The sequence below is a fragment of the Phaseolus vulgaris genome, chromosome 2, assembly GCF_051622355.1.
Source record: "Phaseolus vulgaris cultivar YP4 chromosome 2, ASM5162235v1, whole genome shotgun sequence".
NCBI classification, from domain to species: domain Eukaryota; kingdom Viridiplantae; phylum Streptophyta; class Magnoliopsida; order Fabales; family Fabaceae; genus Phaseolus; species Phaseolus vulgaris.
Window position 1 is genome coordinate 3,753,900 of NC_143499.1, and position 27,592 is coordinate 3,781,491.

The following is a 27,592-nucleotide window of genomic DNA, read 5'->3' on the forward strand; positions in this document are numbered from 1 at the left end:
AATTATTTTTTAATTTTGGATTTTCAGTTAAAGAATAAATAAATTTTTTGAAATTTTAAAATTTGTTTAAACACAAATTTAAAATCACCATCATGTTTAAGATTTAGTGTTTAGGATTTAGAGATAGAAGAAACTTAAAATTGTAATATTTTATTAAATGAAAGGGAAAGACATGTATAAATTGAGTTTGGTTGTAGTTGTTAGAAGTGTATTAGAGAAAAAAATATGTAAACCCTAAATATAATATTATAATATCTTAACACGTGATTAAATGGCATGAGTGACACTGAATTCAAAGAGTATATAATATGAACATCTGTGTTTTGTATGGTTTTGAAAACAGCTGGAAGTGATGGAACCATTCACTTCCATTTCCATGCTTTCAATGCAAACTTTTTATTTCTATTGCAAACATAGATTTGGATATGATAGATATAATACCACAACCTACGCGCACACACCGTCACTTCAATTCACCACCCATTCCCTTTTCTCTAATTTCGATTATTTCCGGACACCGGTCAGAAAAGAAAAAAAAAAAAAAAAGAAACTTTAAAGGTTACTCAGAATCAGACTTTTAGTTTAGGGTTTAATCATAGAGAAAATTTTAAAATGATGTATATAAGTGGTTACGAACCTCGTCTTATAAGTGTAGATATTTCATAGTATATAAGTGGTTGCAAACCTCGTTTTATAAGTCGGTTTTATAAAGTTTTAAGTTAAACTTAATGTTTCTTCTTAATATGGTATCAGAGTCTATCCTAATGAGAGTTTAATAAACTTATCAGGTCACCTGTTATCGGACCACTATAGAATCATCTATAATATACGAGTTGACGACGTGATGAAATATGTTAGAAATTATACATCAATTAAAAATAAAAACATTTAACAATATATAAGTAAGTGTAAACTCCACTTTAAAAACCGATTTTATAAGATTGAGTTAAACCTAAAATTAAAATTCAGTTCTTAATATTTAATTTTAACTTTCTTCCTATGTCAAATTATTTAATTTAATATTTTTTCCTTATTGAAGCTTCTTATTCTGATATCCATTGTTTATGACTTCAACGCGTGTTTGAATGAGGTACTGTTCTCTTCAACAAAACCACTCCCTGTCCTTGTCTTACTCTTTTATCCTTTTCTTTATCTTTCTAATAATTTTGGACCCACTTTTGTATTCAATTTTTCTTCATTATCCACCATGTTTTTCCCTTTTCTTATATTTTCTAATCAATATAAGCACAAACATGTCCAAGTCTTAAAAACGAGTTTTCACAGCTGTTATTCTTGTTGGGAGTGAATGATCTTCGAATACTAATTCACCAATTGACTAACTTGGCACTGAAATTTACTTTTACTTTTTAACATTCTTATTAAAATCTAACCATTAACTGTAACTCAATACTATAAAAACTATATTACGATAATTTGATACTGAATTATCTGATAAGTTTAATAAATTTTTATTAAAATTGTAATATTATGGATTGAGTTTGACTGGATGAATATGTCTTTTGATACTAATGTTTAAGGAGATTAATCTTGTATCAATGTAAATCAAAAGATACTAATAATTAGCTTTTACTATTGAAATAGATCAATATCAAAACTCTATATAAAAAGAATCGAAAATATTTATTAGTATATATTAGAGAATACAGAAGCAAAACATTCGATTAAAGATATATTTATTTTTTACTAAACTGAATGCTCGTGTCTAAAATTTTTAGTAACTAAGTGAACTTTTAAAGTTAACTTAACTCGAATTTATATATTATGATTTTTTTTTATTATCTATTATCAATATCCAATAATAATTATAGAAGAAGAAATTAAAGCATAAGCATGAGCACCCTACATGTGGGTTTGGTGGTAGGTAAATAAACACAGCACCAGGCACCGCCATTTACCAACAAGCTTGGCATAGAAGGTGTTCTTCTTTAATGATGAATAAAACAAAAACAAAATTAACACCACAATCACCATTTTTAAAAATAGTAAGAAGAAATTAAACACAAGATAGGGGAAAATGAAAGGAATTTGTTAATTAATGGCATAAACTAATCCAAGTGTTTGTTTGTGACATCACAGAGATTGAATAATGCATAGAAGAAGTAAGTAAGCAGTAAAGAACGTGGCACCATTGCTCTCTCACTGACAGCATGTTCCCCACTTACCTATGTAACTACCACGAACCTTACCTCTTCTCAATCTCACCTTATATAACATCACATCACACACATCTTCACTCTCAAACTTTCACCAATCAGATTGCACCAAACGCTTTACTACAAACAAGAAAAAAAAAACTCTGTTTTCATTCCATGGAACAAGAACCAACAAGCACCATGCAACAATGTGGAATAGCCCCAACAACGTCAAAAACGACAACATCGTATCATGGTGTTCGACAGCGAAAATGGGGCAAATGGGTGTCGGAGATTCGTGAGCCGGGGAAGAAAAGCAGAATATGGTTAGGGAGCTATGAGTCGCCGGAGATGGCGGCGGCAGCATATGACGTGGCGGCGTTGCACCTCAGAGGACGCGCCGCCAAACTCAATTTTCCTGAACTTGCGGAGACACTGCCACGTCCCGCCAGCTCCAAATCCGAGGATGTACAGATGGCAGCACAACAAGCTGCATTGAGGTTCACTAGGTCACCAACAATGTCACATAATCAAATATGTATGAGTGAAACAAGTAACAGTAACAGTAACAGTAGTGGTGTGGTTCCTCTGCAAGTGGGACTTTCAGCTACCCAAATTCAAGCTATAAATGAGTCTCCATTGGAGTCACCAAAGATGTGGATGATGCAAATGGCAGAGACACCTAGGTTTGGGTTTGGTGATGAGTACTCCATGATGATGGTGTCTTGTGATGGTGATGATGGTTATGGCATGGAGTTGAGTGGATGGGAAGAAATGCATCATGAATCCTTATGGGACTCTCCTGAATATATGTGATTGATCAATACGTAACTGTTAGTGATTGATATTTAATGTACCCTTGATTAGGGCATTCTATTTATTCATAAATGATTAAAGAATCATGTGGTTTTTAGTGAGATTGATTCAATGAAGCAATAGGATTATTTAATTTTGTCAATTGCATATTCTGTGTATATTCTTAATTATCCACTCGCTCATTCCTTCGTATATATTTGTCTGTGAATGTTCTTTTTATAGAAAGAGAGACAGATTTCAAAATCGTTTTTTATTTAGCATGATTTGTCAGGTAAAAAAATGAAAAACATAAGAAGTGACTTCTATATTCAATATATTACACACTGTATAAGTCACACTGAGGCCACATGAATAAAGTTAGATTTTGACCTTCAACTTTTCCCCCTCTATGAATCTAAATTCCTGAATAAATTGGTATCGTTGTCATTTTATTTATTTATTTATTTATTTACTATGTAATATAAGCAATTAAAGAATGAATTAATATAATAATAGGAGAAATCGTGTTCGTAAGCCGACCAAATCTATTACGACCTAGTGTGTATGACTTTTGTGTTAGGAATTTGCCATTTGACCGTCACAAGGGACATTTCTATTTTCCAAGTTCTAACCAACACCACTTTTGAAATTAAAGGTGGTTTTTTTTTCTTTGGAATAATTAATAAGATGAACTACCTGTGTATGACTAGAGTGTGCCACTTGCACGCATGACACACCTTTTATCAAATGTTTGCAAATAATAAAATAATTCATGCAGAATTGTATTTAATTTGTGAATGTTTTGGGCTGAATAAATGTATATTTTAATTAACTAATTTTTTCCCGAATTGATTACGATTCCACCACCAACAAATAAGTGTTTCTCTCAGGAAAAATCGATTTTGGAACAAGACAAGTTATTGTTAAAATCAAATTGTATTTAATTGTTTTAGAAAAAATATATATAATTTTTTACAACATTTTTAATTCCTTGAGGCTTTTAACATCTTGAGTAAGAGATTTGATGGAAACTAATTTCTCCCACCGAGGACGAATAACGTGCAAGTTTTCCCCTTAATTATGGAAATTTAGAAGCTAGTTAGGGATCATCTCCCAAAATTTCGGGACCGAGAGAAAAAAAGAGAGTAAAGAGTAAATGACTAATTATGCATAGAAATTTTCAAATAATATTTAAATACAAGGTTGGATTGAGATGCTTCAACGGTTTTGAACTAAATCAAGATTTAATATATAATTTACCAAAAACGCATATATGAAATAATTTACCGATTTTAAGATTATTAACAATTATTCTATAATCAAAATGTGATACACACATTTAACATTTAAGTTGCACAACATTGAAAATATATTAAATGGTTAAAGACATTATAATAGTTTCAATGAATTTGTAATTAATATATATTTAAATTTAATTATATGCCCATGAATACGCTCACCACAACAGTTTACCACATTCCTTCACAGAGCCTATTCTCAAACATATTCCTATGACAAAACAACTTACCATTCACAAACAGAATAAGAGGTACATCTACTCTGTCTTGCAACTATTAGATGAAGATCCTCCTTTCCAACGAGGCAAATCAAAGTACAACGTTAAAAAATTAATGAATTCAGCGAAGCACAATAAGGAGCTGCGGTTCGAATTAAATAAAATGCCGATGAAAAGAATGTTTCAATTTTCAAGAGCCAATTTGTTACACCAGCTAAAGCTCGGCTGCTTTTTTAGAAGCAACGCAAAATAAACAAAATAGCATTGCAGACCAATGTAGCCTACATTATTTGCCAAAGATACGGCACTTCCTGCAGAAACTAAACGTTTTCCGAAAATTATATATCCTGAACTATGAAAACACACTGAAAAATTGAATGAACGAAAATGTATAATCACTGTGCAGTGGATTCTTTCAGAAATGCAATAAGATCAGAACGTTCCTGGGGCTTCTTCAGACCAGGAAAAACCATCTTAGTCCCTGGAATATACTGCAGAGGAACCCAACACAACAAGGGGTGTCAGTGACACATAATATGGAGGGGGAAAATACTTTTCAATGTCATTGTGCAATATTACTTCACAGAACATATGCAACACGGTAGAAGATATTAAATCCCATATAATTTATAATTTATTCAGAGAAAGGGATCCAATATATAAATGAGGGTAGCATACATTATCAAGTTCACAATCCACACAATGCGTTGTACATATATCTCTAAATTTATATACAATTTAAAAAGAATAGATTAAAAGATATATTAAAGAAGAAAAATATCGCATTGTCAAATAATTAATAAAGAACATAGTACAATAGAAGATAGTAGCAATTTTGATTTTATTTTATATATACGAATCAAATATACAATTTTTTTGAAAATAAGAATTGAATTATAGAAATAATTTGTCTGAAACAACTATTAAAATGATATGATGTGTGAAAAATCATTGCACATTTATAAATATAGAAAGTTTGAATTAACATAATATAGTATGTAATTTTACATAAAAAATAAAATTGATACACTTGATTTTAAAATAGATATATTTAGAGAGGGAGAACATTAGTGAAGCATATCTCTGATATGGATGATCAGTAATTAATAGCCGTTCATATAGAAATAGTATATAGTTTTTGTTGTACCTTTTTGGGGTTAAGCAAATAATCGTATAGTGTCTTTTCTTCCCAAGTCACGGCCATGTTCTTGTTAGCTGAAGAGTAGGAATATCCGGGAGTAGTGCCTGATTGCCTTCCAAACAATCCATTCAGATTGGGACCTGAGATTGTCAGAAAGGAAAATATTAGAATAAATAACAACAGCATTCAAGAGTGAAGCAACAGAAAAATAGTTATATATCTGGTAATAGATTGTTGTCAGATGAGTGCCAAGGAAGCAATCTATAAAACAGTGACAACGATAAGATTGTTTGATAAGGAGAATTCACAAGTACTGAAACTAGAAAGCAATGAATGTATCAACAATTTGTCCCTCAAGTGATTTTCATTCTCCTTTTGTCTACAAGAGCATATCGGCTAGAGGTCCTAAGCTACTCGTTGAAATCAAATTTGGTCATAAAGCTACAGCATGAACAAGGGAAATCAAATATGAGTGGGAATTTTCCTAACCAGGCATGGAAAACATACTTGGACATGTGCAAAATTTTTAACATAGCCCGCAGCTCATCGAATAAATTTCTCGAACCAAAATACATGTTGCCTTGGCAAACAGTAAACAAAAAAATCAATCTTAAATGTCTCAATTCCTCGTTCTAATCGCCATTACATTCATAAATCGACAAGACCGTCTCATTTCAAACCAGGTTTCGATTGTGCTTCAAGAGAGTATAATTCTATTTGTCCAATCATGATCACACAAAAGAACAAGTAAAAAAAATAGGAGGCTCATCTTCAATTCCTAAGCTTCGGATATAGTTATTTCCCTCATATTTCTACAACAACGAGGACGAATATAGATTCATTCCATGTCAAAATCCACTAAATCCTTGAATTCAACAAGAATTAAATAATTACCTTAAACCAAACACGAAAAAATACTTTTCAATGGAGGATCCAATAGAATTACAAAACGTTCTTAGTTATCATCGACCTGAAAGTGCTACTCACCAACGAGCAGTCAAGTTTGAAGCACAGATTTCCTCTGCACGGTTTCCGCAACTAACGAACGCAATCAATCAATCAAATAGAAAATTTACACGCATGATTCACAAGAAACGAAGTATAGGTGCATCAAGAAGGCACAGCAACAATAACAAACCACTACACAAATCAAATAACAGGTGAAAAGAGATGAATCAACGAGAAAAATAAATCCACAGCGTGCTTCCTAGATCTACGCCTTATTACGCTGGCACTAAACGAAACAGAGCAAGATCGAAACAATAACGACAGGTAAAAGGAGAAATCAATGGCGCGTTTGAAAAAAAGGCATTAATGAGGAGAAACGATAAAAGAGAGTGCGGACCTTGCTTGTGACCGGCACCTTTCTCGACGGTGTGACACTGAGCGCACTTCGTCCTGAAGATTTTGTCGCCGGATTTGACATCGCCGGGAGGAGCTAGATCGAAGGACGCCATTCGCGGAGGAAGGCGAATAGGTTTGAGGAATCGAAGGGAAAAGTAGAAAGGAATGAACTATTGAGAAGACATGCAATGCGTAATGCATGTCTGTATTTATATATAAGAGGTTGAGGCGGCAGGGTGGCAAATTTGGAACGCGGTCGCCACGGGACTCTTTGGCCCAGCCCTAACTATTTTCGCTGACGTGGACCGTTTTCAACCGTCCGTTTTTATTTTTATTTGTCATCGGTAGCGTTAGCTTGAGGCTAAAGTCAAGTTTGGCATGTGATTTGCGTGGTGAAACTTACTAGCTTCAGTTTGTTTAAGTCGATTTATTGGTGGGAGTCTCAATAATTTATATAAAAGATATAAGAATATTTAGTGTATGAGTCGGGTCGAATAACAATTGAAACTCTGCTATCTGGTTAGATTCAATCTACATAATCAAATTAATTAATTTTTATAAAAACTTAATAAAATCAAATAATAACTAAATATTAAGTAATAATCTGAAATTTTAATTTAATATAAATTAAAAATAGTTACACATTTTAAGAAAAAAAATACATCATCATATAAATATCAAAATTTTACATGAGTATATACCATCCAAACTTAAAATTTACAAATTATAATTTACAAAAATAAGAGAAAAGATTGAGGTAGATCGATCCATTGAAAAAAGTTCCAACCTATTTAACATTAAAAAATAATTAGAATAAGAATTGATTGATAATTTTACTTTGTTTCTTGAGAAATTTGTTCACAATTGCCATAAAGTGGAAAAGATAGACAGTGACATACAGGGTTTGTTTTTTTTATTAAGACAATAAATTTAATGTTGTAATAGCATCTTGTTGTCAAAGATACATAAAAATGCGAAGAGATAGCATTTTATTATATTAATAAAATATTTATATATATATTTGTAAAAATGATATTAAAATAGATGTAAAAATAGTTTTTAAATAGAAAAAATATTTATTTATTTTGAAATGAAAAAATATATATTTAACTACTTATTTTATTAAATAAATAAAATATTTTTTGTAAGAATGATATCATAAAACATTAAAACAATAAAACTTTTATATATATAATGTTGTAACAATGACATTTAAAAATATGAGTTAGTTATTTTTAAATAAGTAGAGAAATGTTATTCAATTATTTTTTATTTATTAAAAAGTAAAATTATCTCATTAGAACAATGCAAAAAACAAGTGAAAAAAGATTTATCCTATATATAATGTATATAATAATACTTATAGATTATAGATATATTACTGGTAGAAACATAGTTACTTGTACATCTAGTTTTGTATGATCAAAATACATAAAAAATAATGATTATGAAAAATATTACATAAAAAACAAGAATAAATTATTATTTTTTTAATTAATTCTTATAACGTTATAGTTTTGTGAATGTAATTTCTTTTTATAAAGATAAAAACGGTAAAAAGATGTGTGTGTATAAAAGAAACAGTTACATTATTAATACTTATAAATATGAACTAAAAATCTAAAATCACGTTGCATTAACATTTCTTCCCCTAATGCATAACATTTAATAAGGATAATAGTGATGGCGACACTAACTACGGTTAGCTAAGTGCGCAAATCTATGCCCTGCCTCATCTTCTCCACAACTCATTACATTTGAAAATAATCTGAGATGCATAATCGCTTCACCACCCTCCTGCCCCACCAACATAAATGTATACATAATTATATATTAAAAGCAGAGGAATATCAAAGTAAGAAATCCATCATCATCTTGCAGTAGTGGCATTCTTGGGTTACCTAAACACTGGAATCAAGGTTTTGAAAAGGCTGGCTTGCGAAGGCCAGGTATCTGCAAAATAGTTTTATCAAGAATCATACAAACCAAATCCATTGTGACAATCAAATCATATATCTAGAATAAGCAGTATTTATTTCAAAGTAAAGTGCGTGGTACAATGAAGTTTAATTTCTAATTTCATATAAATTATCAATAAAAGCATTTAAATGAATTGCAAATTGAAAATTTGTCCTTGATATATGCCTAAGTTTAACATCTGTCATCAAAATACAAAACTTATACCGTTGGAAAGAAAATTACTGAATTTAGGATAAACCAACTATCCTAAATACCCTTTTAGTTAGCTTCTTGAGTTATTCACCATGTAAGAAAGAAGTGTATAAAGCTATACCTTGACAACAAATCACCTTTTATAACGTGTCTAGGCTCCTGATGCTGATAATTACAGTCCTTATAGTTTAATGAATGCAGGTTTTTGATGCTCATGATTTCAAAAGTTAGAGATCTCAGGTGCACACAAAGGAGCATAGCACATTGTCAAACTATGGGAGGACCCTAACTTTCTACCAGATAATTCGAGTGTTTGCTTTGTCTACTTATTTGCACGCTTATCTTTCACTTATTGGGATGAAGAAAAGCATTACTACCAAGGGGAGTGGAACCTAATCAAAAGTTTCCAATTGCCTTCCTTGGGAAATCTCCAGTTTGTTATGTACCCTCTTCCCTCCCTGATGCTGCAAAAACATAGGGAGAAAAGATTCCGTGAAGGTTGTTTCACGACTAAAAGTGCATACCCGCTTCTTACTGGAGACAGATAAGTAAGAATTTGGAGTTGGAAGGGATTTAAAAGAATTAAAATGTTCTTCTGACTGGAAGCCCACAACATCAGAAGACAACCCAAGACTCCTGTGTTTAGATGTTGCCAAAACCAATTGCCACATAACTTGTGAGCACCCAATAGCATCCAGTGTTCAGATTTGTTGAATAGCATCCCATAAGAATATTTTTTCACAGACAATCTACATTCTTGGATTCTGAGTAATTTTACCTCCCGTTATATTTATGGCTTTGATGCAAATTAAAAATGGAAGTATCATTTTACAGTCACAACTCATGCAGACAGATGTTAGATGAAAGGTAAAACAAACCAAAGTTACTTGCAGTTACATTGATACCATTCAATGTGCTAGTGAAACTGAAACTAATATAATTATGAAAAATTGCACGAGTACATATGTAAAATGAATCGGACGAGGTTCTTGAGGTAATCCTGCTGAAGCTAGTTGTGGAGCTGCTGAGGGATGAAACTGGGCAATGGCTGGTAACTCAGCATATTATCCATGAGACAGCTCTTTTAGCTGAACTCACTCGTGTATTTTATGGGGAATCATGCGCACAACAAAATCATCGACAGTGACTAACAAGTTGCTATTCTATGATCAATCAGTTGTCCTTGAGCCACCCTAAGACTGAATACTCATAAGAATCATACACCGGAGAAACAAAGATTAGGAGCTGAGGTTCACCCATACCCTCTAAGAAGGCAACCATTGCACACATATTAGATGCCAAATTAGGCATTGTATCATGACTCCGGACCACATGAATGGATATGTCTTTACTTTTGATTTCTGAAATTTCAATGGCCTATGTGCCCAATCTGACTCTTGTATCAACTTAGTTTTTAATTAATTTCCCTCCAATATACCCCACCAGCCCACCTACCCTAATGAGTGCATGATGAGTAAGAACACAATACATAGAAGAAGCATGACAAGGTAAGTTGTCCTTTTTAAATTACTCTTGTTAGAATCCTTGATTCACACTTCTAGTGCCATCTAAATGCACTTAAGAAAGTAATGATGAGATTCAACTCAATCACTTGTTATTTTCTATTGCTTCATATGTTCATTGTTGCCTGAATACATACTTGATCCTTACCATACCCCACCCTCTTGGGACCAAAAGCCTCCACTTTCAACCAAGTTGAGGTTGATGATCCCAATTAAAGTGCCTTTTTGAAAAGGAAGGTTGCAGACTTAGAAACTCTACCCAAAGTACTCACAATAAAAGTAATAACATTCTTATTATAGCAACAAAACCCTCTTATAAATGTGTGAGGAGTATTAGTACAATCAAGACAGTTGTAAAGAAATCAGCATGAGAAATACCACAATTCCATGTGGGCCTATTTGGTTCCGAGAAATGAAGTTGACAATCAGAGTTGCAAATTCATCAGGTACATCTTCCTAAAAATATTAGGCCACAAGTTGTTAAATTACAAATTAGAGAAGAAAACCAGAAATAACATAATGAATGCAGAAAGACATGGCTAGTACAAACCTGTATAGCGTGCCCTGTATGTCTAACAACTATCATTTGAAACTTCCCTTGCATTTGACCAATTGTGAGTGACCTGTCACAGAAATAATTCCAAGAAAATATCAGGTCCGCTTGAACAATTATGTTTTCTCACAATTTGAGAAAGAATATGAGAAACAGAATTACACAATATACAATTCTATTTAACTTAAACTTTCTTTGTTCCTGTAAAAAGAGTTCATATCAGTATCCCAAAGATATATTATCACCTTCGCATCAAAATTACATAAAACTACATAGATTTGCATCCAACCGTCTTAAATTCTATTTTAAATATTAAAATTGGAGAGCCACTGAAAACCAACAAATAAAGTTTATGGTACCACCAAAAATTTAAATAATTCAAAAGAGTAACCTGTCCAATCTATCTGTTCCTGCTAACAACAACAACTTTGGAACTGGACATGACAAAAATTTATCTGAGAGTCCTTCGTACCTGTAAGAAAAAATATTAACTGCTTAATGGGACAGTACGATACCATAACGAGTTAATTTCGATTAGATGAAAACTTAGCCTAGTCTCTTTGTTTAGAATCAAGTAATCATGCTTTTTATTACAAGGAAGTATATCATCATAAAATTATTAAACCTAAAAAAAGAAGAAAATTTGTGGAAAGAAAGGAGCCAAGTGGTCAATGTTTTATGTGTTTGTCTCGGCATAAAGACCCAAAACCAAAATCCACATCCACATAAGAACAATATGAAGCAATTATCCAACAACAATCACAAGTCAAGCCCCACACAATGTATCTCTTGCTTAGAAGTTAGAACACATAAGTCATTGTTTTCATTCATATATGCAATTTGCAACTGATGTGAATATGGCATGAAAAAATTAAGATAAATACATACCAGCCTTTCCAATATTGTTCAGTCTTTTCCAGCTCAGTTCGGTAAAGATAACTGCAATATCAAATCAACATCATACTAATCAAGCATAAAACTAAAAACAAAAGGATATGTAATCAGATGTTTAGAATGGATAAAGGAACAAGTGAACAACATTACATTTTGAATTATTCTATCAATGTTATGGAAAGCTAAGAGAAGCATTACTACTCACCATTTCTTTGACTCGTCATATTTTAATGTGGGAGGGATGGATACACGAGCAGAATCAATATTTCTTAGAGAGCCCACCTTGACACTCCATTCAATCTGAACAGAAGCAATTTCGACTCAAGTCAAAATTCACCAGACTGAATGAAACAACAGCAAACCTTGTGGTATGACACACAACAAAAGCCTCCTAATCTCAATTGATGTTTTGGCACTTATGGTATGCCATTGGTCAGTGAATGACAGATGCACATCAATTAAAATAAAGGCTTAAATACAATTTAAGTCCTCCAATTTTTAAATAAAGATATGTTGTTCCCCTATTTTCAAAAAAATATTTAGACCAATCTTCAATTTTGTCTACATTTACCTTTTTCACTTCTTAATTTAAATAAATTAAATATTTTTTTTTGAACCTTAAATGAATATGTTAGGTCTAGGATTTGATCGAAAACACAAACAAAATTGAGGATTGAACCAAAATTGTGGAATTCCTAAAATAGGACCAAATCACAATTTTAAAATGGATAAATGGAGGGACCAACATTATATTTAAGGCCAAAACAAAGTAAACCACTTGGCATGTACTAATAAAATAATGTATGTTAGTAAACCTAAGCTATGGCTTATAACAGCTGAAAGGTACTCATTTTCTTTTTCTATTTATACTTCTTTTTTTCAAGTTGAAGACCTTCCTTGAATTAATACTTTTGGTGTTCTTGGTTCTTGGCTCCACGCACCTTGTGCACTAACTAGTAACTACCGTGCCAAGTGGTAAATAGTGTCTCAGTTTAGAAGTTCATAATTTGCACAAATGCCTCTTAATAAAAATCAATGATTATATATAACATTGTTAGATATTTCAACAAAAAATTTCTCAGTTTCAAATATCAATTTCAAGTGCATTTCTAATTCGAACCAGATATTCAAGAGAGTATGATAAATTAGGATTAGGATGACATTCAAAAAGATTTTTTTTAAAGACTACTTTAATAATGACAACAAAAATAAAATAAAGAAGATCAAAATCAGAAACAGTTGACACAACGGATAACACAACTTGAAACACAAATGAAAGAAGGTATAGAGCTGGGGCTCACAGCTTTTTCAATGCTTGAAAAATGTTGCATCCTGCCTGATAGAATTTTCTGCATATGGATGAGTGAAGCCATAGCCGTTCCCTGAAATTATTGAGACAATCAATATTTTTGTTCCAATGAGTAAAAAAGTAATCAGAAAGCAATACGGCAATTAACTACAGAAACCAACCTCTACAACATCCACAACAACCAACCCGGCCAAGGTGGACAATGATCTTCTTGCAGCAACATGCACAGCAATTGATCCTCCCATGCTTTAATAATGAAGCAAATTTTCATCAATGACCGATGATAACAATAATGTAAACAAAGTTAAATGTAATTTATACAAGTAGAAAATTGGTCATGTTCAGTAAACAAATATATTCGTAGGAATAAAATCCAAGAAGAAAATAATTGGAAAATAAAGACAACTGATGCAAACAAAAACAAAAATAGAAAAAGAAACACAAATATCTGCAAGAGTAAATGCAGATGTGAAATTAAAGATTAACAAGAGTTATATGATATCATCATCTAATGAAGGCAGTCATAGAAGGAAAATCAGAGTTGACTTATATAGATATTGTTAGATATTATGAGATATTATAGATATTGTTATATATTTTATATTTATGTAATGGGCTTGGCCCATATGTTTCTTTTCCTATATAAACATAACCCTATGTGTTCAATATACACAAGGGATTTACCCTATTCTTTCTTTTCCTTTAATATGGTATCTAGAGCATATGGTTAAAATGAGGTTTCCCGTTGGTTGAAAATTGATGCTCAATTATGCATTGTTATCAAATCTACCATTCACTCATCTTTAAAACAAATTTTTCATACCTAGACATGTTCAGAAGTTTGGGAACAAGCAAAATTATTATACACCAATGATACTCAACGTCTTTATGGTATGTGTCAAAATCTTCTTACAACGTCTTGATGGTACAATGGCAGAATATCTAGGTAAACTTCATGCTCTTCTTCATGATTTTAATGAGTTATTACCTCCTGCCCCCACTCCTTCTCAAGAACTAGAACAAAGATCCAAGTTCTTCATGTTATTGGGTTTACATTGCCTTCCTGATGATTATTCTCATGTTCGTGATCAAATTTTGGGCTAAGTCCATATGTTTCTTTTCCTATATAAACATAACCCTATGTGTTCAATATACACAAGAGATTTACCCTAATCTTTCTTTTCCTTTAATAGATATATTTAAATATATTTTCCGACAGTTTAAGCTGGAAAGAATCCAATATTATTTCCAGAGACTAACATGCTTACAAAGACAAAAGAGTAAAAAAGTGGAACATTATCAATCGATGCCTTTGACAATTGTCTTCATATATGAAAAAACCCCCACAATAGCAAAAATCCAAGAAAAATAATTTAAGAGAATCACCTGTGACCGACAAGAATCATTGCTGGAGGAGAATTGCCATATAATTCCTTTATAACAGCAAATACATCATTGCACATAGTCTGCACAAGAAGATGATCACCTCTACATGTACATGAGTAGTAAGATATCCAATTTAGTTCATTTACTACTTTTTACCTCAACTGATAAGTCTAGCTCATTTTCTGTTGATGATTTCCCATGACCTCTCAAGTCCATAGCTACTACCCTAGCTTTCTCCTTAATTTTATTTGCTGAGACAGCAAATGAAAGCCTGTGGAAATATAATGCAAAGACTTTCATCAGGTTGTAAAGTTATGAATAATTTGAAAATAAAATGTTGATAAATGACATGTTTCATCACATGTTCTAATATCTAGAGACTTTAGCCATAACAAAAACTAAGCCTTTTCGCCACTAGGCAGGATCACCTAGAGAAATCCTAGTTCACCATAAACTTGTTTCGTAAACACAAAGATAGAACATTATTTCAAAATCCCTCTAATGATTTGACCTACAATTTTCTTCAGTCTCCCTCTACCTACAACAATTTGATTATATTTTATTTGATTCACCCTTCTTACTTACTGGTGCTCCAATGAGTCTTCTCTAAACATGCCTAAATCATCTAAGACAAAACACTACCTTTTCTATTATGGACTCTATCCCTACTTTTTTCTCTAATGACTGTATTAATAGTTCTATCCGGTCTTGTGTGCTCCCTTATTCATAGGAACAATCTCAATTCTAAAACATTAAGCTTACTTTCTGGTTGCCTCTTTACCCAACACACAATCTCATAGCTCGCATGAAGGCCTTCTAACTGTGTAGTAAAATTTTACTGTAAGACTTTATGCATTAAAAAAGAGAGAAACACTTGTAAATAAAGTATAATTTATGTGCACACAGTTACATTTACATGTACTGCAATAAGAAAAGATTATGACAACAATCTTATTAACAATTTTTTATTCACTCCAACTCCCCCAAGGTCAATGGTTCCAAAAATAATCCTTTGCTAGTTGCTTCATTAGAAAAGGCTTCAAGTTCTGGGAAAGCTATATTACTAGAGATTAAGCTGAAAAAAATCATTATAAAATACCCTTCACAGTAGCCCAAAAAATAACACCAAACCATGTACTCTTTATAAAGTGAAACAAGTTCCACATGTAACCGACAACAGTCACTCCTTTAAGTGAATGGATACCAAAACTAGGGATAAAGAACAGTGAAGACGGTACATCAACATATAGACTCAAAAGCCTAAAAAAACCTGCTCCAAATTTAGAGGACGAACCCAATAATTACCAAAATTTTCAAATAATTTACTCCATATTCAGACTAATAAATGTCAATATTTACACATAAGCTCCAAATGCAAAAGGTGAAGGGGTGATTGATTCTGAAATGGAAACATACTTAGTGCACATATCAGAAGAAATTATTAACATCCATTACCACATTTTTTGGCAAAACTGCAAAAAACATTATTCCTATTATTTTATTCTCTAATCTTAAGTGGCGGGCTTCCTTCTAAAACCTTATACATACATACATATATCAAAGGCCACACATTTCTCTACAATATTGATTTCTCAGGTCATTCTAATTCTTACGCTTCACAATTTTATGCAAACAAGTTAAACTAACTATTGGCATTGGGCAAGTACAGATTAAACTCTATCCCCTTAATTGCTCGGCAGAACCAAAGACACCACCAGCACATGCCCACATGCATCATGAAATTACACAACTATGTTTCAATTTATGTATGAAATTATAGAGCATTAACACATACTGCACTCCATTGAACGAGACTTGGACAGTGTATTCTTAGAACAGTGTGTGAACATTTAGTTCTCCTTCAAGATCAAGAAATTAAAAATATTAACAAAAAATTTAGCACACTCCACTACCAACGGTCTCAAGTGGAAATTTAGAGGTAAGCAACAGTAAATTCCAACAATAACTCATGCACTATTAAGAATAATTATAAATTAAGAGGAAAATCAATGAATAAGAGACAGAGTAGCACTAATTGTACCCAGAATAGCCACCACCGTGTAAACAGAATACAACCGGACCCTCAGTTCCTGCCGTGTAAACATGAAACACCTGAACAAATGGGGAAAAATGTCAGAAGAAGATTCATCTCATCGGATTACAGAAAGCGGTCACAGAGGAGCGCACGATTTCGATTCAGCGGACTAACATCGTTCGATTCGGGAATTGCAACATCGTCTTCTCTGTCAAAATACAGGGACCAATCTAGAGGCGCGTATTTTTCTGAAGAGCTCCTACAATAAACAACGGTTAAAATGGAAAGCGACGGTGAACACGGTGGTTTACATGTGGATGCGGATAACGATCCGTTGAGAAGTGAAAAGAAGAAGACGGTAGTAGCTTACTTAGTTGGCGGGCGATGAGGAACGGAAGCGAAAGCAGAATCGGAATGAGTTCGCTGTTGTGAAGGCTCCTCCGTCGCATCTTCTGGAAGCGAAGCCATGTGAGAAGACGAATCCATAGCTCTGTGTCTTCCTATGTCGATCTCCAATGATCAATCAAACTTTGCAGAACTAAACAGAATTGAATTGTGAATAAAACCTAAAATCTGACTTCAATCAACGTTTTCATACAAAAATCTAAGAAATGAAGAAAGCAAAATACATTAACGAGAATTGGTTACTGAATACACTTCATGAGAGCGACACAGTGCACTTTTTGGATGATGACGGTTGTGATAAAAGCTCAACGATCTATAATGAGTTCTAAAACAATTCCGAACACTGTTTTGAACCTGGTTAATTTTTATTATAACTAAAATATTAAATTTGAAAGAATATAAAAATGCCAAATAGAACACTAGTTCATCGAAGAATTCCTTTCACCATTTTCATTTCAACTTTTTATTTATATTTTTTTTAATTTCATGCTTTTAAACATTATGAGTTTATCGAATTAAATTTAATTACTAAACTCTGTTTAATTTCATTATATCTATATATATTCCGACATTTTTCTTCATTTAATGTTTATTATTTAATCTTTATGTTTGTTTTTCATTGTCGGTTAATTAATCATAAAATAGTTGAAATTGTCAGAGATTATAAATCCTTCCTTGTAAGTTATTAATGCAATCAATGCATATCACATTTAACTCCAATAATATACATTTATCTTAAATATAGTTTTCCTATTACATATAAAAAATTACTGTAATAGTTAGTTTTTTTTTTCATTTAATTCTATGTGCTGGACATACGTATCAGACAATAAACTCGTGAAATATTCGTAGGATATGTATTTGTAAAGTGTTAAATTCAAAAAATATTTATTAAAATTTTGATAATTCTAACACGATTTTAACACAATTTTTTAAAAAGGAAATACATTATTATATAATTTTTTATCATGATTATAAAAATAAAGAACAAATTATTTTGAACTAGTAGAAACATTTTTCTTCTAAAAAAATAGAAACATATTTGTACACATAAATATTTATCAACCATTTATATAATTAATAGTTATATAATATATAGATTCGTGTCTCCGTATCTTACATTTTAGAGGTTATACGTATTTCCATATTTATGTCCATATCTTATCAGTGTCAGTGTATGTGTTACCTAGGTGAATTTACGAGAAAGTGGATGAAGAAGAAGAAGAGAGCACATGAAGAAAAGTGACAAGGGTAAATAAATGCTTTGTTAAAAATTTAGGGGTGCATAAAGAATCTACAACATTACAGGAGAAAGAGCCCATTATCAATAGGAAAAGCCCAAAAGCCCGCGAGAGACAGGTAGGTACCAGTAGTACTAAAAGCCTAGGGTGTGACTGAAATGGGTGCGTAGGTCGTAACCCTAAAATCAGAACCGGCGAGTGGCAGTGACACAATAAATATCCATTTCTCTCGAACCACCTCATTTCCCTCCTTCACCACTCACTCTTGCACGCACGTTTCTTTCACAGCTCATGGCGGAGGAAGAAGTTGCGGCACCTGCTGGCAGCCCCGTTCCATCTGATCACAAGCGCAAACTCGAAGATCTGCAGCCCGAAACCACCGAATCTAATGCCAACTCCAAGACCAACTCCGACGGCGAGACCGCCGATGCGGCGGTTCCCGGAGAGACCGAGAACAAGCGTCCGCGCCTCGACGACCAGCAGGATGTCCCCGGTACTGTAATCGTCAATTTGTTATCCAATTCAATTATTCGTGTCTTGCAATGGCCGTGATAATTTTTTCCATTCACTACAATATTGGTAGTAAATAATCCTTGAGGATGATATAGGATTAAGAAAGAGGAGAAATGGTTTGATATTATAATGATACTGTGATAAATGCTAGCGCCACAGCCGTTCAATTACATTATTGGCTTATTTTACTAGGTATCTGGAATTACGTAGGTTACTCTTTCTTTAATGAATCTCACTCGCAATTTTGTTATTCTGAATACATTCCAGTGGGTATTAGGGCGTGGTTTAGAAAGAGTGTATTTCTAGCACTCATGGTACTTTTCTTGTGAGGTACTTTTGTGTAAATCTTACTCCGGTTTTGGTGTCAACAGCCGATACAAATGGACATCAAGATGAACAAGTTGCTGAGCAAGAGAAAGAAACCGAGGAAAGATCGGCTTTGGAGGATGCCAATCCTGATCTTGATCAAACAATGACCAAAGATCCTTCCGAGGTAACTGTTGTTCAACAACCATCTGGTGAGGATAGCGAGCCAGCTGATGCCAAAGAACTTCCTGTTGAGGACGCGGGACATGAACTGGTAGAGGAGCCTTCTAAAGAAACTCAACAAGAGTCTAAGGACTCAACTGAGCAAGATACTTCTTCTGGAGATAAGCAACCCAGTGCTGTTGAAACTGCTTTGCATAGTGTGGAAGTTCCGTATAATAAGGTGTTATTACGTTGCTGAGATTTTGATGTTCTATTAAGTGTGTCTGTGAAGAATGTTTTGTTTTGGGTTCCTGGATATTTTAATGAGTTGTTCTTACCTGTATTTTGCTTAAAAATATTATTTATCTTCTACGATTTTCTTTTACTTGATTTCAGCAAGATGCTTCTTCTGAACAAAAGCAATCCACATCCGAGGCTGAGGTAACAACACGGAAAATTGAGGTTCCTAACAACAAGGTATTTCAATTCTCTTGGATTCATGTTATTGGGCTCAAGTATATTACATGTCTGTATCAGTGTTGGATTTTGTGGGTACTACACACTGAAATTTTATCTTTGAGGCACACAATGCTATTGAGAAATTTCCTCTTTGTCATGGTTTGTAGTTTTGCCTTTTTTGTATACTGCAACCAACAGCTGTGTTGTGTATGTGCTTGCATTTTGTATGGGCTCTAATGTATTTTTAGAATTGGGACTCAGTTTGAAAATATTAGTCAAAATATGCATCAGTGTTTGAAGCAGTCATGTTTGAGTGTTTTTACTCATTAATTGGCAATGACAATGGACGTGATCGGTTTGGGACTACAGAGGAAACGGGGAAATCATTGGGTGGATTGAGTTGAGCTAGTGTATGAGTTGAGTTAGGTTTAATCCATATCTGTGATTTGTATCAGGCCACAGCTCTATCTATTATTGTTTGGCTATTTTTTGTTTGCTTTTAGTTCCTTCCTATAGCTTTATTCGTAATTTAAGTGCTGATGACATCACATGTCATGTCAACAAAATAGCCAAATCAGCAATGGTGACATTATCAAAGAGTCTTGTTAACATATGTCATCAAGGTCTAAAATGTGGTACATCTATAGGGACTAAAATATAATGTACATTATTTGATAAATTTGTTGGAACTAAAATTAAGAAATAAAATATATTTGGGGACTTGAAATAAAAAAAATCACATTTATAAAGACTAAATAAAAAATAATGTATTTACAAGGGAGTGTCATAAAAAGTGACATTTACAAAACATATTGTAGTGCTAAAATTGATTGGTAAATAAGGATAGCTAAATTGAGAAAAGATAAATATGATAATCAGCAATATATTTTTTGTACAATAACTAATTACTCATTAACTTAAAAACTGCATCTCGTCTTCAAGCTATCTTTCTTGCATAAATTATTTTCATAAAGATTCTGATTGTTGGACACGCTAGGTGTATTTGTGCAAGCTCAAATAATTCGTTTGAAAAATTGTTAAATCAATCATTTTGAACATTAGCATAATTTACTTATTCCTTCGTCATATTCAACAACCGTAATGTTTAGTATCATATGAAATTCACAATAGTAAACTATATGACATTCATTTTGGTTTAGGAGTACTTAAATTTGTGCAATTTTGTTATGCTTTCTTCAAATCTTTTTAGTTACTAACATTGAAGTCAATTGCATGCATATTGGCTACATCCTCTCTTGGAGCTGTTTTATTTTCTAATTAATGGATTCGTTTGATAATGATTTATTTTTTTGTGCACAGGTTGGTGTACTCATTGGGAAGGCTGGGGATACTATACGATACCTACAGTATAATTCAGGTGCTAAGATTCAGATCACGAGGGATGCTGATTCTGATCCCCACTGTGCAACAAGGTCTGTGGAATTGATAGGAAGTTTGGAAAGTATCGATAAGGCAGAAAAACTAATGACTGCTGTGATTGCAGAGGTTTGACATCATATCCATTCTTCATCTTGCTCTTGTTTTCTACCTTTTTCTTGTCTTTATTCTTATGCTTGTTTCATTTTGATATTTGGCAGGCTGATGCTGGGGGGTCTCCTTCACTCGTTGCACGAGGCCTCTCCCCTGCTCAAGCTACTGTTGGATCTGAACAAATTCAGATACAAGTTCCAAATGAAAAGGTGATAGACTAACACTATCTCTATATTTGTTTTATTAAAAAAAAATCACTATCCGTGTTTTATATTGTTGTTTGTAACCTTGAGTGAGGTTTCTTTTTATAAAGGTCGGGTTAATCATTGGGAGAGGTGGAGAAACAATTAAAAGCCTGCAGACCAAATCTGGGGCGCGGATCCAGGTAGTTGTTATCGTTAACCTCGATCCTTTCTGTATTAAATCTGTGTAGTTAAGACTGTATCTAATTTGGTAAAGGATTACACTGCCTGCCAATAAGAGCTCTATATGGAAGCTTAAAAATTTAACTATAATGACAATCATTTGATTCTGAAATATATGAAATCATTCTTATTTTAGTAATACATCTCATTGTAAATTGATGAATAAATCTATGAAACTTGAATTGTTGCTTATTTTATGTAAAAGAAACCAATGGATTACCTACCAACCTATTGTCATAGCAACGTGTAAGAGTTACCTGTTTTGAGTTAAGCGATATATGTAATTATTTTAAATTCAATTATTCAATAGATGTAATTCTGAGTTATATGACAGTGTTATACTTAAATGCAATTTTAGTTTTTCATGCCAAGATTGTTATGGTCCTTGCCTAGATATTCATCATCAATAAAAAGGATGTATGGCCTAAATGTCATCTAAATGCATACTGTTGATAAGAAGGATGTTTCTTGTGTATTGAGTTTATTTTAGGCTTTGAGACTTAAACATGATGTTTGTTGTTACTGACTTGTGTGTTTAGCTGAATGCTTACATTTGGATATTAATTATGATTATCTTTGATCTCCAGATGACATTTTCTTATCTTTTAGCCTTCATGCATATGTATACTGAGTTATTTAACTTGAAATTGAAATCTTTGGTATATTGACCATCCTGCCGATCTAGCAGTTTCTGGCTGTGGCTGCTCTGTGCCACTATCTGGGATAGATAAGTACACGATAAGCAGTTCCGCCATGCAGATTAACATCAATTTCTATGTGGGATTGATGAGTACACTATAAACAGTTGTGTCATATGCATAATATAATTGTAATTTCTGCCGAGTTTGACTCCATTTGAGGCTCATACACTTTTACGAAATTTAGTTTCTTAGAATTGGTTTTCAATTTATAATTATTTGTTACTATTGTCGCCTTCATTAAGAGTGTTGTGCAATTTTATAATCTCTTCATTCTCCTGCATTAAATTTAGCTGGTGATTTTTGATTAAATTCCTGTTCTTACGTTTTAGTTGATACCTCAACATCTTCCAGAAGGGGATGATTCTAAAGAAAGAACTGTTCAAGTTACTGGTGATAAGAGGCAAATTGAAATTGCACAAGAATTAATAAAGGAAGTCATGAATCAGGTTTGTTTGACTATACATGGCTTATGCTGCGAAAGTTTACAGTTTTAATATTCAGATATTGTGCTTGTTTCTTTTAGTATTGTTTTTATATTAATGCTCATTATTCTGCATTGGTAATTATTTATTGACAAATTTTATGTATTGTGTTTTTAACTCTTAATATCTGTGTTGAGTTTGGCTAAACAAATAGCAGTAATTTTTAATGACTAGTGGGTGGTATGGTTCTTCTGTATTCTGCATCCATATCCATGTTTGTGCCAACTTCTATTTATTCTTTTCTTTGAATTGGAATCTGAGGTTTATGTCTTTTTTTGCTTCTTAGTTATTGTGGTAATGCCACCAAACATTGTTTGTTAATTTTGGATGGACTGATGTTGAATTTCCCCTTGTAATTACGAGTACTATTTATTACTTCATTTGACATTTATGCAAAATGAAATATATCAATACCAAAAGTGATTAGTTGTTCATAACTATCCTTGTAAATCGGAATCTAGACATTTTCCATGTAGCATGTATAGAATACAGATCTAGACAAAACCTTCATATGTCTGTGCTTGTTTTGTTTGGGTTTAAGTGCTACCCCACAATTGTATTGTGAAAGCAATAGAAATCTTGATTGTGTTCAAGGAAGTATCCCATGTATTCAATGCCTGTATGATCCATTTATGGAATGTATCTATTGCTGCCGTAGAAGTGAGATTGATCACCTGAAACCGTGTTAGTGAGTTTGGAAATTGATCAATAATCCATGCCAAGGTCAATTAAATCTTCTTAGAAGATCGTATATGTAAACCAAGATGTCAGTTGCAATGATTTATTTTTCTTGAAGGTGCCAATTTCGAATTGGTTGGCTTTAAAAATGCAGATTTGGCTATTGTCTTTTCCCTGGGGTCAGCATTGCTTTCTTGATGTAGCATAGACAACATATTGACTTTCATCCACTGGAGAGAGGTGGCTGGCATTAAAACCTCAGATTGCAGGATGTTTAATGGTTGGTAAGATTGCTTCAAGTCTTAAAAATCATGATTCAGTAAGAATATGTTGTGCTGGCCTTGGTGCTCAAATAGAGCTGCTGTGTGATTTGCATGAGACCTTTTGGAAGGAAAGTCATACCTGGTGAAGTAATGGAGTCTGATGATTTTAACTGTGTTGGGGTTGTATTTTCTTTATCTAGTTCTATACTCAGAAATATTTATTAAGCAATTCATGTCATATGGTGTTTATTGAGGTTGGGGATATTGCAATTAACTTAAGTCATATGACTAGGGGTCAATCCCAGTATATCGTGTTGATTAACATGCTGTCTGTCATATTGAACCTAATGATAGTTGTGGTTTAAAGTACTAGCATGGCATGTTTTTAGATGAGTGTTACATTGGTGTTGTGAGTACAGAAGGGCAAGGAAACCTAGTTGATCATGTTTGTTGATGAAAACATGGATTTGAATATTGAAACTTTGTGCTTTTGTGGATATTCATAACATAGTGGAAGCCTATTGTGTTCGGTCCTCAGCATATAATAAACATTCATTTTGATTGCCTGTTGTCACCTTTCATGACCGATTAGTGATTATGGGCAACATTGACATATTCAATATATTTATTGGCTCCTTTAATATCAACCTATTGTACAACATTGATACGTTTGTTACGAGAAGTTAAACTTTAATGTGTCATTTCTTGTAAGACTGGCTAGTCGTTGAATTGATAGATTCAATTTAGCTCATAGAGCGTTATGGGTTTTGCTTTGTCATTGTCAGGCTCCTTCCTTTTCCCTACATTGTTTGCTGAGGTGAGATCTTTTATCCCCGTGATAACATCTAGCATTTGGTCTGATTTTACATCTGCTACATACTATTCTGTTATTTCCCATCTATTTTTGGTCATATCATTATAAATTATAATGACACAGTCTGCGTGCCATTTATTGAGTGCCTGATGATATGACATGCTATGGATACTACATTATATTTATAACCTGCTACATACTGTTCTGTTAGTTCCCATACAGTTTAGGTTATATCTTTATAAAATTCTGATGATATAGATTGTAACACCGACAACTTTATGCCGAGAACATTTTGAATATTTTTACTACAGTTTTTTTTGGTTGGTTTAGTAGCACATCCTTTAAAGTGGAATTTGACTAATTATGGATTTTAAATGTTTTCTCAAATAATGGGCGTTGAAAGCTGCTTTTGGTGTAGCTCTGCGTACTATATTATTCTGATTAAGAAAGTTTTTTTGTTTACTTACTTTATCATGTGTTTGGTTGAATAGCCTATCAGGCCATCATCTGGTGGCTTTGGCCAGCAGGCCTATCGCCCACCCCGTGGATCTGGTGGCCCACCCCAATGGGGTCAGAGGGGTTCTCATTTTGGCCACCCCACGGCATATGATTACCAGCATCGTGGGCCATATCCTTCTCATAATCAACCGTATGCTTCTCCATATGGAAACTATCCTCAACATATGGCTCCAAGAAGCAACTTTGGTTCTGGTTGGGAACAAAGGCCTCACCACAGCTTTCAAGCTCCACCCCCACACAATGGTGGTTATGAGTATTATGGAGGACAGGGGGGTCATTTATCTGATGCTCCACCGTCCACACAGCTTCCCAGTTCAGCCCCACCACATGGTACTGGTCCTTCCCCTCTACCTTCGATGGGTCCTGCCCCAACTCAGGTGAATTACAACTATGGACAACCACAAAGCCAGGATTATGGTCATCAAACAGCTTATTCTCAGGCAGGACTTCCTCAGCAAGGTTATGGACAGGGATATGATGAGTCGAAGTATGAAAATCGTGCTCCTACTCAACATCCTTATGCTGGACATGTAAATTCTCAAACAACCTACCAACAGACTGGTGCTCAACCTAATTACCCAGCACATCAGCAGTATGGCAAGCCTCCCCTGTATGGCATGTCATCACAGGGACAGCCACAGCAATCATATGGTCACCCTAGAGCTGCTCAACCTGGCGAAATGCAGTACCAAGCTTCTGCTCCTGCCCAGTCATATGGCACGAATGTTCCTGCACAACAACCATACCCATATGCAGTATCTGGACCATCACAAACAGCATATCCTAGTTATGGGTCTGCACCAACTGCAGATGGCTACAGTCATCCGCAACCTGCATCTGGTGCACCTTATACCCAACCACAACCCAGTTATGGTCAGCCAGCTGCCCAGCCTGCTGCCAGTTATGCACAGGTTGGTCCCACTGGCTATGGATCATACCCATCTGCACAGCCAAGTTACCCCGAGCAGCAGGCTCCCAACAATGCAGTTTATGGCTACCAAGCACCCCAAGATCCTGGTTATAGCACTGGTGCTGCACCAGCATATAGTACAGCCCAACCAAGTGGGCAACCAGGTTATGTCCAACCCACTCAAACTCAAACTGGTTACGAACAGTCCAACACACAATCGGCAGGTTATGGGGCTGTACCAGCAACTGCTCCTGCTGCATATGGCAAGACATTGTCGCCACAGCCCACTGCTTATCCCCAATATGACTCCACCCAGGTTTATGGTGCTCCTCGATGATGTTTATGTTTACCAACCAAATTCTAGTATTAGCATGTTCTAATTTTATCGCTCCTATTGCTGTATCCTGCTCATGAATTGCCTGTAATCTGTACTGTTTTGCATTATGAACGTGGAACATGAAAATATAATTTTAATAGGCCCGAGTGCTCTCATTCTTCAAAATCAAAGTTGTCTCTTCCAAGGATTTATGCGAAAATTAATAGAGATTGAGGCTTCACTTGGCTGTTAGATTTGACTAAATGTCTGGGTCTCACTCGTATTTGTTAGTAATTTAGTGCTCTTAATTTCTTCACTCGTGCCAACATTGTTTTGAATTTCATAATTTAAGAGCGGGCTTAGATATGTATTTATGGAATTAATTTTAAATTTACATTATTTAACAAAATTTATTCATAATAAAATGTGCGTTTGATGTAATGTGATATTCTTATTAGAAAATAGATACTAGAAATTAATTTGGATATATAATGCCATTTTAAAACTAGTAATCAGAATTGAATTTTGGATGTGAAATCAATAAATTAACGGGGATTCATGCTTTTTTATCATTTTTTTTACAGTTTTTATTTTTTATATTTTGATTGAGTTGATAGTACGTCCAGGCAATGCGTAAGAGAAAGTGATTTCTATTATCGAAGACCATGAGTAGAACAAAACTTAAAACTCATGTTAGCATGAATACAAAAACCAATAAAAGTAAGTCTAAAACACGAAATCATGTTTTGATTATTTTCTATAGAAAAATAAAAGTTGACCAATCTTAGACTCTGGCTGACTTCACTAAAAAAATGGATCAGCATACTTTTAACGGAAAATGACTTTTAATAACATTTAAAGTTGTATAGATGATTTTAAAAATAAATATATATAATAAAAGATAAATTTACAAGTAAATGATATAAAAAAATATAAAAATATTTATAATTAAATGATATAAAAAATATTAAAATAATAGTATGGTTATAATGTGATTATATAAAAAGTAGGGTTTTCAATAATGTATCATTACCCACTTTTAAGAGAAGATTTGTCTAACACATTCTTACAATCAAGATACTTTGC

At 33.5% G+C, this 27,592-nt stretch overlaps 4 protein-coding genes across 8 annotated transcripts; 2 read left to right on the plus strand and 2 right to left on the minus strand.

The window, feature by feature from the left end:
• Window positions 1–2,262: 2,262 nt before the first annotated feature.
• Window positions 2,263–3,070, plus strand: LOC137810285 (ethylene-responsive transcription factor ERF021). The gene has a single exon (XM_068611467.2). The coding sequence runs from the start codon at window positions 2,331–2,333 to the stop codon at window positions 2,967–2,969; it is 639 nt and encodes a 212-aa protein (XP_068467568.1). The 5' UTR covers window positions 2,263–2,330; the 3' UTR covers window positions 2,970–3,070.
• A 1,548-nt stretch (window positions 3,071–4,618) lies between these two features.
• On the minus strand, window positions 4,619–7,207 carry LOC137810288 (cytochrome c). The gene is made up of 3 exons (XM_068611471.1): window positions 6,951–7,207; window positions 5,612–5,745; window positions 4,619–4,955 (listed from the first exon to the last, which is right to left on the minus strand). The coding sequence occupies exons 1-3, from the start codon at window positions 7,060–7,062 to the stop codon at window positions 4,860–4,862; spliced, it is 342 nt and encodes a 113-aa protein (XP_068467572.1). The 5' UTR covers window positions 7,063–7,207; the 3' UTR covers window positions 4,619–4,859.
• Window positions 7,208–8,521: 1,314 nt separating this feature from the next.
• On the minus strand, window positions 8,522–17,598 carry LOC137810283 (esterase/lipase/thioesterase family protein). Its single transcript, XM_068611466.2, has 15 exons — window positions 17,451–17,598; window positions 17,192–17,359; window positions 16,996–17,080; window positions 16,828–16,898; window positions 14,943–15,057; window positions 14,787–14,866; window positions 13,562–13,646; window positions 13,393–13,473; window positions 12,297–12,391; window positions 12,086–12,136; window positions 11,589–11,669; window positions 11,195–11,267; window positions 11,023–11,100; window positions 8,851–8,902; window positions 8,522–8,746 (listed from the first exon to the last, which is right to left on the minus strand). Exons 2-14 carry the CDS (start codon window positions 17,305–17,307, stop codon window positions 8,864–8,866), a joined length of 1,050 nt encoding a protein of 349 aa, XP_068467567.1. The 5' UTR covers window positions 17,308–17,359; window positions 17,451–17,598; the 3' UTR covers window positions 8,522–8,746; window positions 8,851–8,863.
• On the plus strand, window positions 17,279–26,692 carry LOC137810279 (KH domain-containing protein). Of its 5 annotated transcripts, XR_016518360.1 has the most exons (9): window positions 18,514–18,960; window positions 19,352–19,689; window positions 19,845–19,925; window positions 21,228–21,413; window positions 21,506–21,607; window positions 21,712–21,783; window positions 22,854–22,970; window positions 23,839–23,968; window positions 25,253–26,692. XR_016518360.1 is itself a non-coding variant. In XM_068611460.2 (8 exons), exons 1-8 carry the CDS (start codon window positions 18,759–18,761, stop codon window positions 26,525–26,527), a joined length of 2,373 nt encoding a protein of 790 aa, XP_068467561.1. In that variant the 5' UTR covers window positions 17,279–18,758; the 3' UTR covers window positions 26,528–26,692. The 5 variants fall into 5 exon arrangements, 4 of the variants coding, with proteins under 4 accessions (XP_068467561.1, XP_068467560.1, XP_090154219.1 ...); XM_068611460.2 differs by lacking the exon at window positions 23,839–23,968 and having other exon boundaries at window positions 17,279–18,960; XM_068611459.2 differs by lacking the exon at window positions 23,839–23,968 and having other exon boundaries at window positions 18,598–18,960; window positions 21,712–21,786.
• The last annotated feature ends 900 nt before the right edge of the window (window positions 26,693–27,592 follow it).